The following is a 14,439-nucleotide window of genomic DNA, read 5'->3' as shown; positions in this document are numbered from 1 at the left end:
AAAATTATTTTTATAAGAAGTAAGTAAAATAAATTTCTACTATTTCACTGTCCATTTTTTGGCACCCCACCCTGTTGTTTTTTTTTTTACAGTATAGGAAATACTATTTCATAAAAGTATCAGATCTCATTTATGAATGCAAACAGTTGAAATTGCTTCATTACAAAAATAACAATGATGTGGCTGGTGAGTGCATGAAATGCCCTATAATGATTATGTACAGTTAGTTTCTTTAAATGAGCGAGCCACCATGTGTCAGTCTGCCTGCTGGTTGGTTTGTTTGGCAGCTTGCAATGAGTTGCTTCCTGCTCCTCATCAATTAAAAACGGTAATAAGAATGACATGCAACTGTGAATACCTGAATTCCGCTGAGGGAAGCTACTCCCATGTAGAGGAAAACGCCGTACAACACAGGCATTGGGATGTACTATAGAGAGGAACAACAAAGAATCATTTAACAAACAGTGTTGTTTAACCACCCACAGTGTGTCATGCTGAGAGAGAAGGAGAAAGAGAGAGAGAGAGAGAAAGTTAACAAACAGCACTGCCAAAGTCTTGGGCCAGCATCAGTTTAGTTATTTTAAGGATCCTTTTCAGAGCAATCATTTAAACGTAATCAGACCATGTCTAGGAGAGGGGTTGTGCATGAAAAGGAAAAAACAACATGCAATTTATTTTCTTGTTTGAAGTAGGGGAACTGTCCACCCCCCCAACCCTCCCGAGAATCAAAATAGCACCACCCGTTTGCCATCCTCAATGAACCAGGGAGTAGCCAGTTCACACAGGAACAGATGGTCAAACAAACACAAATGCGGCACTCTGTGATACATACAAAGATAAATATCTCACTTTTATTAACAGTTCAGCCCTTTTGGGTGAAACTGTAATTCTGATCTGGGATGGTCCAAGACTAATACACAGAACCAGAGCCAAAGAGCTAATGCCTTATTGGAGAAATGTTGAAATTTATTATATTTTTTTGTTGGATTTCCTATAAGAGAGGACTATGGTTGATTTACACAGTATTCAAGGTGATGAAGCATAAAATACAGAATATCGAGTTGGAAAATAAAAAACGTCAGCAAGAAGAACAATAAAGTGAAAGAATGAATACAATACAATAACATGTCTCAAACTCGGCCATTTGCATCATTATATTTTGCGGCCCCATACTTGACATCAAGTTTTAATGTTAATGCAGGCCCTGCAATTTTCGCTGTATTGTTGCCCTGGGTGTTATTTCTTCTTCTTCTTCTTCTACTATCTGTTTTTGAGTTGGTTGATAGGGTTTTAAACTTTGTTTTGAGCCAGGCCAAGATGGGTGTGTGGTTGTCCCATGAAAGGAAAGTTGACGATGGGGCAGAAGTCGATCCCACGGTTCTATGCAAAAAGTTGATAAAGTCCAGACTCTTTATTGATTTTAGTTTTTTTAAGAGAGCAGGAGATTTGAAGAGTTTTTGTGAGATGTGGACTGTTAACGGGGCACTGTGCGACGTGAATGGGGAGTCGCTATGTTTTAGTGATGTTCTGATGTAAAAGCTTTTTTATTTTTTGTATCTATTTATTTAATTGCTCTTGCCGAGCTTTGTGTTATGAAAAGAATGTAAATGAGAGCGGAAAATAAATGTATTTTTTCAAAATCAAAATCTTCTACTTCTTTTACTTCTTCTGCTTCTACTACTTCTTCTTCTTTTTCTGCTTCTTCTACTTCTTCTTCTTCTAATCACTCACAAGTCACGACAGCTTTCAGCAAAACGTAATTCTGAAGTGATACCAAGTGAAAGGAAAATATATCCTTTCACCCAGTCCCAATCATGTCTTTTTCAAAACCTCCCATGAAGAGAAAGGCTGGAGATGGAAACAGCCAATTTCAAGAAAAACAGGAAGAGGAATATTAAAATACAAGGGAGATAAGAGAAGACTGGATCACCAATCTTGTTCACGTTCTGAAGAAGTGTTAGTTTTCAGAACTGTTAATAATAAAAATTGAGTAGATTGGATTAGTTGTACTTTTTATTATTATTATTATTATTACTTGAACGCCCTTATTTTTGGAATACTTGATGCATCCCAGACAAATTCAGACTCTCGTTAAATCATGCCTGCTCTGCATTTGTTTTATGATGATCACGTGTATCAAATACAAAACATGCTGTAATAGCAGAATTGCTGCAGTATTCTTCATACCTTTAACACTGGAGCAAGGAAGATGGAAACCCCAGTGAGAACAAACACCAGAATGCCTGTCACTCGTTGCTCTCTGAAAATCCAAAATTATTGACAAAAACATATAAGACACATCAGTTCAAAAACTTCCCTTTCCTTCTACTATAAATAATTTTTCAAAGGATTTCACTCCACATATGCAAATGTCTTTTTACAGTTGCTGACCTGACTCCGAGGAACTGTGGTTGCTCTCCAGGAGCGCTGGATTCGCTTTCCATCTTCAGAGAGTCAATGTGGGCGATAGAGATGACGGTGGCAGCTACATACCAGGGCAGACCCAAGAAGGAGCAAGTGGCCATCAGGACACCCACCCAGAATAGATCCAAATGGTAGCCGCAACCTTTCTGCCAGGATATCAGCCACAGGAACATAGTTAACAGGAAGCTATTGTTCTTCATTTTTTGCATTGTTCTTTTTATGTACTGTTGTACATTTAACGTTAAACTACTGCTTATCAAGCCTTAACAGAGAGCGTTTAGAATATTCTTAACCTATTTAGAAATCCTTTTAAAATTATATCAAAAATACATTCCGGAAAATGTTTAAAGATTAAAAAATATATATGGCACCTACATATATATATACCATACTAACAAACAAACAAACAAAAAACAAAAAAAAACTGAGGCAGCAATAAAATCTGAAATATAATGCAATGACATTTTATCCCAGCTACCTGTCATTTTCAAAATCAAAGAGATTCTTCCTTGGACATGGTTGGCTAATACCTGAAAGTTTTGTTAAGGATTCACCATATAATTAAGAAGGCAAGTAGGGACTATATCCATCCATCCATCCATCCATCCATCCATCCATCCATCCATCCATTAATCCATCAATCCATCAATCCATCAATCCATCTCCAACTTATCCATATATGGAGTGCTATATCCTGTACATCACCTGTGGCACCATTAGCAATTAAAAAAATTCAGTTATGTTAAATGATTTTATTATTCATATTCTTGCTGTACCATTTTGATTCCTATAAGGAAATGCAATTTTCCATCTACTGCAGTTAATTTATTTTGCATACATGACAGCAGCTCAGGAGTTGAACTCCTAGTGAGTTTGGATGGTTTCTTGCTCAAGGATACCTCAATGGTGTTTAGGTAGCATTTTTACAACAAACAACAGTCCTAATTTCTGTTTGAGCCATTTCTGGGATGATTTTATTATAGTATTTTATATGATTTATGTTGTTGATTTAAACCTCCCACCACTTGGCCGAGCAATGACGACAATTTGCCACATGTCTACGATGGGATGTGGGGAAAAGACAAAACGTTTTAGAGGGTGGTCAGGGTTACATTTTGTCTTGATTGGAAAATATGGAATCTGAGGAAGGGGGATGTTTGGCCCCATTTCACATAGCAGTGCATACATTTGCAAGGAATTGTAAGTAAATAAATCATCATCACTAAAACTGAAATCAGTGATGTAGACATTTCCATCATGTAACCACGCGTCAAAACATTTTGATAGGCAAGAGGGTCACTTATATAACTTTTTGTTCTGTCCCCCCTCTGCCAATTATGTTTAGAATTAGCCCTACCTTGAGTTTGTTTTCCTTACGGTTGACAATGACAGCGCTGATTTGCTGGTCCATGAAGATGAGAATGGTGACGAGGAGGGCAGGGACAAAACTGGCCAAGTAAACCCACCAGGGGTTCTTTCCAAATGGCAACACCAGCCAGCCACGGTCAGGCCGAGTTGGCTGGTTAGAGACAAGAAGAAAAAGACTCATTTCCACAGTTGGTCTCAAACGTGTCATTAAGTAATCAGCGTATATATTCACAATATATATATATATCTATATATATGTATATATATATATATATATATATATATATATATATATATATATATATATGTATATATATATGTATATATATACATATTTATAATAAATGGAAGCTAGTGCAGCTTTCTGAAAATTGTTATGCTAATGTTTACATGCTGAAATTGCTTGTCTATTCTTTAGCCTACATTGTTTTTTGAGTGATTGGCCATTTTCATGATGGATTCAAATGAACACAATCAAGCTATTCAATGTAGCTATTCAAAGTGTTTGCGTATTACTGTCATTTATTTTGCTGATAACAGCTTCTCAATTTGCTTCACCCAACCAACCATGGCAGAGTTGTATGAAAGCTTCTGCGGTGCAATACCTACAAGCAAACAACAGCAGGATGTACAATCTGTTATTTACTATGAAGCAAGAAGCATCTTTAAATGCAAAGCAATGACTGGAAACATTGTTGCATGCATGGGACTTTTGCATTCATCCCTGTAGTAATATGCCATATTTTCACAGTGAGCAGATGAAACATCCAGAATACCTGCGTCATTACAGTGAGTTAAGCAATAATTTAATTCCCCACCTGTCGGGAAAATGATTTGCACCCTGTGCAAGATTGATTTAAGCTTGTGCACAAAATTCGATCCGAATGTTATGAAAAGGCCGGTTTTGACTGACTCAAGCATGGGTTAACAAATCAAGCAGAGAAAAAAAGAGGGGGATGATGGGGCAGGGAAAACAAGAAAGGCTGTACCTTGAATTCTGTTGGAACAATTAACTTGGGAGTTTTAAGGCCAATCAGCATGTCTAGACCCACAAACGTCATGATTGACATGAAGATAGAAAAGTCACTGATGAGTTTCCTAAGCTGGAAGAAGAGACACAAAAAAAATGACAAAACTGTTACAATTGGATACATTGAAATGTTGAATAATTTATAATATTCAAAATGGAAGCATGTTTTCCAGCAAGGCATAACTAATCTATAAACTAATTCCGTGACACATCTTGATGTACTTTCATGTCGACGGATTCTGGCAATATTCCTTTAGATCTGTCTTATTGCTAGACTGGACCACTGATCATTTTCTGTTGGGTCGCAGAGAAAGGATAAAAATGTTTTATACAGTGCTGCAGATTGCTTCATTTTGAAAAATGACTTGAACATCTTTGTCCCATAACCCTGTGATCGGCCTATTGTGAAGGGCTCCAATTGATTGTACATTATAGTGAGTTGTATACTAAATGTATTGCTGCTGTCCAATAACAATCATGTATACCACTCCCCCCCCTCCAGGGAGCATTACAGCGTTTTTGTTGTTGACAGGCGCATCATCTTTTTCATGCTGCTGCAAGTCTAGTTCAGCGTGATTGTGAATTTTCCTATACGCACTACACCTCACTGGGCATTCCGGCTGACGGAGCTGCTGTGGCCCTGACACATCTGGTAATTTGGTGACAAAAAGTATACTACATTTTAGCCCTATAAAGTCTGAACCATGAAATATATGAGAGAAAATTCTGATTATTTGTAAATAGAGTATTTATTGCTCCTTTTGAACAAACTTCTTTTTTTTTTAATCAACTTCCACATATGACTTTTGATTTGTGTCATATCCGGTCACAATGCTTTAAATTCGTACATTTATAATTGTCAAAAATATAATAATAAACAGACATATCAAACATATTAGTATTTCCAAACATTTCCCATTGTTAGTAAGTATAGTATAACTGCTCTCATGCACAATTGGTATTTGAGAACTCCACCAAAGTAACTGGAAACCACCAAATCATTTTTTTAAACTAACTTTGTCGGTGACAAATTTTTATTTTGAATAGTGGAAAGCTTCAAAACAGTTTCTGTTGTTGTTCAGGCAAAGGTGTACTTTGCAGTTCTTACAGTAAGTGGCCAGTGCAAAACTTGCATCTCCGTCGTGTTTGCCATTTTAGGAAATGATCAACTATGTATGGTCAATGATCAATTATGTAATTTAAAAGTTTTCTTAGTTTGGTTGAAAAATCAAGCTTTGATTACCTGGCAAACGCAAAAATGTACACAAAAAATCACTCTGAATTATTGTAGAAATCAATTGATTAAACAAATTATCATCATTATCATCTTAAAAAAGTTTTAATAATATTTGTCTCATCTGTCCCAACGGCAACCTCCTAGAAGCTTTGTCCAGTCTTGTCAATTTCTAGATGTTTAAGTGACTGTTTTGCCATATGTACAAAGAAAAGAACATTTTGACTGTGAAAAATGAAAGCGGCTTGGTTATATTCCAGGTCTGCTTTGCTACATCTGGCACTGTGGTGGATAACAAGAGACATATTATGCAGCTATTAAAGAGTTGCCTGGTCACCTTGGTTGGAAAGTAGCGACTGAACTTGAACTTCTTGAGGGTGACGGTCATGGAGTATGTTCCAAAGAAGAGGATGAAGGACATAAGTGCCAGATCTGGGACATACTTGCAGGAATTCCCCACCAAAGAGCCCCCGTACTTCAAACACTCCTTCTTACTCAACTGGCTCCAGTCCAGAGCTGTCACATTCAACTGGGGGGTGGTTGGGTGGCAGTGGCGCAGAGATAAAGACAGGGTGAAAAAAGGAAGGTGCTTGAATTGAGTGTTTTTTAAAATTTCCAAGTGAACAGCGACATTTGTCAGCAGAAATGTGACATCGTAATCCACGCAAGACAGAGGAAGCGTAAGGATTATGGGATGGGCGGTGATAAAGGAAAGAAAGCAACAGGACAGCAAAACAATCTCCAATCACAATGAAAGAGTACTCAGGAAAATCAACACATCTCTAACCGGGACTCTAGTTTCAACTTGAAATAAACGGCTCCAGAATAACGTATTAGATGAAAACTCAGTGAAAATAAGCACTTACCCCAGAGACACTAGAGCTGTTATCTGGCATTGGAACTAAACCATTGAAGATCATTGCAGCCGCTGTTTGTGAGTTGGAGCAAACAGGTTGAGGCCGAGGGTTTAATGAGACATAAAGAGTAGATGAGGAGGGGAACAGAAGGGAATAGAAAATAAATGTACAACGTCATAATGAGAATGCAGCAGAATGCAGCCTGCGGGGCATGCTGTCCAATAAAAGGGGAACTCACTTGTAAGATATAGCAGCCAAATTGTTGAAGCATGCCAAAAACAAACAAGAGACAAATCAGTTACAGAAATCAATGTTTGGAGAAATTATTGCATGTTTTACGGTGCATCTGCGTTTCATTAAGACGTTTTGTAAGAAAAGTTCCAGGACTGGTGTCACAAGAAATACATTTCACACACAAATGACAGGTTTTTATGATTCGTCTAATGCAGCTGTTTCCATGAAACTTTGTTCAAGGCAAATGTTCATGATAAATGTTTCTAGGGGATTTGGTTATGAACTGGGTATCGATTCTAATTTCCTCAATCAATTTGATTTTGATTCACAAGAGTTCGATTCAATTTAGATTTTTTTTCTGATTCGATTCAGTTCACTTAACTTCAATCCGATATTGATTAATTATGGCACATCAATTCTTCTTGAATATCAAGTTCATGATAAAAGCTCTACAAATATTAAATTCCAAAGTAAATTTTGGGGAGGCAGTAACTTGTCAAACAATTTAGTTTATTAATTAAAGTAACACGTATAATAATCACTAAGTGTTACACAAACATTGACATCAGCAAGGATGACATGAAAATATTTTCATAAACTAATGAAATAATTGTAAGTATAGATTAAAAAGATTCCGAATTGGCATAAAGTGCAATAAGTCAGGTCTTTCGTAAATGTGAGAAAAAAATACTTAAAAAAATTTTTTTGAACAGTAAATTTCAAGAAAACAGTAAGATACAAAAAAAATGGTCTTAAAAAAAATTCTTAAGAATTTATGGGGGGAAAAGATATATAAAATAATCAATTCATGGCTTTGTGAATCAATATTGGGCTGGAAAAGGAAAATCGATTCAACATCAATTATTCAATTTTTTTAAGACCCAGCCCTATTAAATACAATTATGCATGATGAACTATGAACTCTGTATGAAAATCAAACAAGTGTGTGAGCACTTGTAAAATTGCATTCATAGTTGCCACTGACTGGCATTAATGTTAAAAAGATCACTGCTGAAAGTCAAATGTTTGGGAGAGTGCACATAAATGGCTTCAGTGTCCTTTACAATCTGAAAGCTACACTTCATGTAGCAACTTCATGGTCAGTGTACTTGTCCCTGAAAGAAGGGATAAACTCACTCGGGTCTGGTGCCAAGCACTCGCACTTGTAAGCAGTGATGTAGTCTGGCTTAAAGTTGGTGTTGATAGGATAGTATTTGAAGCAGCCCACCATCTTCTTGATTGCATCAGAGATGAAGATGAAGGAAATGAGGCTGGAGAAGCCCTCTTCAGTGAAACGTGTCATGTACTTGATAATGTAACTGGCATCTGTTGCCACCAGGATGAAACACTGCAAGCACGAGTGGATGCCGATCCACAGGCGCAGCTCCATGTAATCAATGTTGTTATTCCTTTAGGAAGGAGAAAGCAGGCAAGCGTGGTGAATGAATGGATGGAATTAGTCAAGCTTCAACATATCAAGTGCTCAAGGCCCAAAAGCCCCTCAAGGACAAATCCATCTCATTACCGGATAAGAAAAGATATCCTAAACAGTTCAATAAAAATCACTTTCAAAACAGACACTAAGGCCAAAGTTTTCTTGCCTCGAATTTTATGTTGAGATGAAAGTACAGCAAATATTTTGGTTTAAAGGGGAAGTAAAGATAGTATAAAATAATCAAAATAGTCAACACACTATTCCAAAGATGTTGTTCTGGTTAATATTGTTTTTGTGTAATATTAATTAAGTAGCAAAATACACCCATTGTTATCAATCTCAGTTGCTCAGGACTCAGCTTGCGAACATCACATGACCAAACCCAGAAAACAGGTGAGCTGTGGTTGGTCATACCCTGAGCCCTGAGCAACTGTGATGTCATTTTCAGTCGACAGCAAGTGGAAAAATGGCTGCCCCCTCAGATTGTAAATACATTTTTGACTTCACTTTGACTTTACCATTTTTTTAATCCAATATTGTGGCTCACCATATTTAAATGTGTCTACTCATTAAAAATAACATATTTTAGAGTTGGTTTGTTGCTCTTGTTGTATTCATGTTTAGAGGCAAATAATCTCCTCCTTTGTGTCGATGTTATCATCATCCTTACTTGCCCCATTCATTTTCTATGGCGCTTGTCCTCTTTAGGGTCCCGCGTGAGCTGGGCCAGAGGTGGTACCACATGACTTGGTTTCAAAGCAATCACAGTGCACGTATTATGCCTTTTTGTAAAAAATTTGACTACTAATTTGGACACCACATGTATTAAATTCTTCCTTTCATTACAATAAATCTCTACAGCCTTATAAACAACTTGGCCCTGCTGAAAAACAGATTGGTCATTTAACTTGCTCTTTACTGATGCTATCGGATAGTCTAATACCAAAGAACGGCAACTGGAACATCTGTATAACAAGATGGGTCTCACTATACATTATAACATTTGCAGTTGTGCTTGAAAGTTTACATACCCTTGAGATATGGAAACTTATGAGCACAACTCTAAATGTGCAGTACACAAACTAAACATCGCCTAACGACACAAAAATGTTATAAATCGTCACCAAAATTCACATGCACATCTCTACTACTGTCAACTTGAACCTCTGGAAATATCAAAACAATTGCCACCGTTTTTCGGATTTTATGGGCATTAATCCTGTTTCATAACCACAGTGTCCATTCAAAGGGATACACTATGCAAACTATATCCACATTTTGCTCACATTTCATCAATTGTCATGAGTAAAGCTTTGTTTTTCCACTGCTCGGTAATAAGATTTAAAACTGAAAAAAAAAAAACTCATGACCGTCCACCTCCCAAAAAGTACAGTGAATATAAAAAGTATGCACCTCACTGTTCAAATACCAGATTTTTGCAAAAAAAAAACAAAAACAAACCAAGACCAAAATAGATCCTATCAAAACTTTTTCCATCAATAATGTGACCTTCCAAGTAAAATAAATAAATAAATAAATAAATAAAATAAAATAAAAATAATGTGACCTGCGCAAGTCAAGTTCAATTTTCAAGTGTGAACACCCTATTATAGCTGGGATGATAGCACGAACCACTCACATTCAATCTCATGGTAAATGAGATTCAGCACACAACTGCAGCCATTCTAAGTGCTCCTGGTTAACTCCATATACATTTCTGCTTTTCGTATCAGTTTTTCCTGAAATGTATTTGCTTCCTAGCAGAAACCTGAAGTTGTTTTTGTTAACATTGACCCAGTTGAAGAAAACCAACCCCAAACCCCGCCATGACTGTATGCTGTTCTTTTAAGTGATGAGTGTTGTGCTTGCGACAAACGGACTTTTTGGAATAATGAACAAAAAATGTCACCTTGGTTAAATCGGAATGTTGAAACAGTTTCAAAGGTTTCAACAGTTGGAAATGGGGCCTTAAGACACGCTGCGAGGAATTTCTAACAGTTCAAAATAGCAGTCAGTGTTAGCGCTGTAAGACTGGTGAAGTTTATTTAAGGCAGCAAGGAGAAGTTGAGTTTGCTGGAGCGGTAGAACTGCGTGTGCGTGCCATTCGCATAGCAATAAAAATGGATTTTGTATTTGTGGAATATATTTGCAATGGGAATGAGCTAAGTGACAAAGAGAAGGCACCCAGAATAGCGTGTGGAAAAAAAGTAATGGCTACCAGACAGTACAAATATTTTTGTGGCTCACTGACACATCCCTAAACAAAGTCCATCACCCTACAATGATTTGTTTTCTTTTCCTTGATCTGCTTTGGCTGTTAACTTTTCAGGTTTCAGATTGGCTAATAGCCACTGTGTATTTATATTCAAATAGTAATAAATAAATAAATAAATCTGTATAATGAATGAAGTGATACAGTTTAAGATTTGATGCAACACATTTGAAAAGTGAGTCTATGCAATGTTAATAGTGTTATATTTAGCAGCAGGTGGCAAGTCATTTGCCAGCAAAATTGGATGTCTTTGTATAAGGAGATTAAAGATCATCCAGACGTTTACTCATTTGCACGGATCACCTGCAGAGTTAGGGCCCTCCTGATGATTTTGAACCTACATGCACAAAATTGAGTTTAAGTCCTACCTGTGGGGTTATTCACAAACATTTTCAGATTGTAATTATTTTCTGAACTGTGTTTAAAATCCCCATCACCCCCTTTATTCAGGTCTACTGCAATGCCGTTAGTTGGTAAAGAGGCTCACTTGCTGAATTCAAACAGGAGCTTTTCAAAGATGAGGATGGGTCCAGTTGAGCTGAGAATGATGAGAGGCTGACCCGCGAGCAGACAGAACACGGAGCCGGCCAGGGCTGTACCAAGAAAACTTTCCATGACACCCTGTTGAGGACGAGACAGATAACATTGCAGGAGGAGAATGAGTATGTGTGAGCCCTTTTAAAATTGAGTAAAGAGGAAACACAAAATGAAGAAACAAGACTCCCAAAGCTGAAAATAACAAGGCATCCTCATGTAAGATTGATCCGGTGAGCGATAACCATAACGAAAATGAATAAATAATAAATAAATACATAAATAAATAAAACTATGAAAATGAGGAATAGTTGTCATTAAGTAATTTGCTCCCAAACACGTATGAATATGTTCTATTTTAAATATTACCATGGTTCTAATGATGTATTTTTTTAAAAGTTTTTTTATGCTAGAGCAGAGGTGGGCATCGAGGGCCGGAGTCCTGCAGGTTTTGCATGTTGCCCTTCTTCAACACAGCTGATATATGATCAGCTCATCAGCAAGCTCTGCATAAGCCTGATAACGATCCTGCTGATTGGAATCAGCTTGTGTTGGAAGTGAGAAACCTCTAAAACCTGCAGGACTCCGGCCCTCGAGGACCGAGATTGCCCACCTCTGTGCTAGAGCATACAAAAGGGTTTGATGCCGCCTCTGAACTGAAGAGAATGCTTGAAGCAATTGTAGTTATTACAAAAACAGCAGGTGGCAGCAGAGTGCAAGAGATCAACCAGGGCCATGTTGCAAAAAGCTATTTTCCCCACTTTTTTGAACAGATTTGTGAATAATGATGAAACTTAGCGGTATTCTAATGCTAATTGCTGCAAAACAAAACAGATACAAATATACCTTTTTTCCTGATGAAAGAAGATACTCTAATGTTTCTTTTGGCAGGTTCCATGTTTTATATTTTATAGCAATAGAACACAGTATTCTGTGGGCCTTGCAAAATCTGTCAAAAACCAGTAAAAAAGCCGGGAGTGAAGGGTTGCTTCAGTGAAAATGACTGGGAGTGAATGAGTTGACATCTCTTAACACAACATATCCAAGGCTTTTGACATCTTTGACAGCCAAATTCAGCAAAAACTCCAAATTTACCAAAGGTATCAACTATCAACATATTTGTATCTATTCTAAAACAAGCAACCATTAGCCAAATCATGAATGTATAGACACAGTACATCTTTAGGAAACAAAAAGAATAGATAGCTAAATGTAGGTTTTGACTTTTATACAGCAAAACAGATGAAGAGGACATGTTTACCTGGTAGTTTTCTGTGGCATCTCCCAGCAGGCCACCAAATGTGATGGCATTAGTGATGCAGCCCAAGTAGATGAAGAGCACAGCAGAGATGGACTGAATGTGGAAACCCTCGTAGAAATCACTGGGTATCCAAGGCAATTTGCGCTTTATGTCCAGGTACAATCCACCGCAGAAGCTATTACATAGACAGGACACAGTTAGTGAAGCAGATGGTGAATTGTGCTGTAATTTAGTGCGATCTGCAATCCATCCTTCCATCATTTTCATCCCCTATTAATCTATGCACAAGAGTGACAACATAAGGGCAAGCTGCAGGAGATGTATAGGAATTTTAAAAAAACATACCTATAAAGATGGTATGCATTTTTACTTATTTCTGTTGTATGTCATTTGACTGACACTGTCAGAGTGTTTTTAATGAAACATTTTTATTATTGTGATTTACGGTAGCAAGTTTTTGAATGACAAATATGTTTAAGCGAATTTGCAAGTACTTTTTAAACGTATTTACAAATACATTAAAAAATACTTGTAAATGCTAAAAACAGCATTTTTTAAAAGTAAAAATCATGCAATATTTTAGTATTTGGCTTACATTATACCAATTCATTAAAAAATTAAGTAGGTAAACATTGTTAATTTGTAACTTTGATGATGTATTATGTCTGCAGTGCATATTATTCTTTTGCATTTTTTCCCACAATGCCACAAGGTATTAACTTGCACATGTACATACTTTGTAGCATCATAGGGAAAAAATGCCGGAAACAGAAATCATGTACTGTATACATAATAATAAATCATAAAAAATATGAATAAACAATGTTTGCTTACCTAATTTTTAAATGTATTCGTTTTAATGTAGGCTAAATGCAAAAAAAAAAAAGTTTTGCATTTTGCAAAAGTTTTCAGCATTTAGCCTCCAAGTACATTCGAACATACTCACATATATTAAACGTACTTGCAAATATGTTTAAACATATTCACAAGTACGGAAAACTACTTAATAACACTGGACCCTTAATTGCAGAACACAGGGCTCCAATCGGTATTTTGTGTTTTAGGAAATATAAAAAATCAAGGTCAAACTTTTGCTATAAAAAGGAGGCAAAAAGTCATAGTTTCAATTGTTTTTTTTTCTTTTTCCGCAGCTCAGTCTTTTACTTTGTAGTCTTTTCTCGTATTCTATTTATTCATTATTATTTTTGTAAATGAAACAATTTGCTGTGTGCTGTATGCTGCTCTAAAACGTAATTTCCCCTTCGGGGATCATTAAAATATTGTCTTATCTCAGTTGAAGAAACATATTAAAATGAAGCGTCGGGAAGTTAGAACCCCACTGCACTGTTAGCTGACGCAAACCTGCATGTCCAACAAAACCCAGTTCGTCTGCTAACCTTGCGTAAAGCCACCACTGGCGAATTTAACCACATCCCATTTCCAGACATAAGCCGATAAAGGGTTTACTAGGCTTTATTTGGTAATTCATAGCTTAATTTCACACCTGATAAGTGAGCAGACAGAGACTCAACTATTTGTATTAAAACAATAAAAAGTACATTTTCCATAATATATAAGTAGTCATTTAATGACCCAAATCAGTGGTGCAGAATGTAGATAAAAACACACACATTACCATTTTATATGTGTTGTGTTCATCTGGCTGGTTTGTTTGAAATGATTTGACTTGCATTGGCAGAGTGTGTGCGGTCCCACTGGCATGGTCAGCAGAGTCATTGCCTCAAGCCTCAGCCCAAGGTTTTATTAGCTAACAAGCCTACAACAGATGC

General features: G+C 36.8%; 1 protein-coding gene across 5 annotated transcripts in view; it reads right to left on the bottom strand.

The window, feature by feature from the left end:
- slc4a5a (solute carrier family 4 member 5a) overlaps positions 1-14,439 on the bottom strand; it is a 57,701-nt gene that overhangs the window by 7,111 nt on the left and 36,151 nt on the right. For all 5 annotated transcript variants that reach the window (XR_013293434.1, XM_077561234.1, XM_077561235.1 and 2 more), the window contains exons 13-22: positions 12,650-12,824; positions 11,342-11,475; positions 8,285-8,556; positions 6,923-6,957; positions 6,394-6,585; positions 4,782-4,895; positions 3,782-3,943; positions 2,392-2,570; positions 2,188-2,260; positions 359-427 (exon numbers count right to left, since the gene is read on the bottom strand). Coding sequence is in view for 4 of the 5 variants with exons in the window: in XM_077561234.1 (XP_077417360.1) it covers positions 359-427; positions 2,188-2,260; positions 2,392-2,570; positions 3,782-3,943; positions 4,782-4,895; positions 6,394-6,585; positions 6,923-6,957; positions 8,285-8,556; positions 11,342-11,475; positions 12,650-12,824 (1,405 nt within the window). In the remaining variant the exon portion in view is untranslated. The remainder of the gene's footprint in view (positions 1-358; positions 428-2,187; positions 2,261-2,391; positions 2,571-3,781; positions 3,944-4,781; positions 4,896-6,393; positions 6,586-6,922; positions 6,958-8,284; positions 8,557-11,341; positions 11,476-12,649; positions 12,825-14,439) is intronic.

The sequence above is a fragment of the Vanacampus margaritifer genome, chromosome 3 (assembly GCF_051991255.1).
Source record: "Vanacampus margaritifer isolate UIUO_Vmar chromosome 3, RoL_Vmar_1.0, whole genome shotgun sequence".
In the NCBI taxonomy this organism is placed as follows: Eukaryota; Metazoa; Chordata; class Actinopteri; order Syngnathiformes; family Syngnathidae; genus Vanacampus; species Vanacampus margaritifer.
The sequence above is the reverse complement of the archived record's forward strand: the minus strand, read 5'-3'. Positions and strand labels throughout refer to the sequence as shown.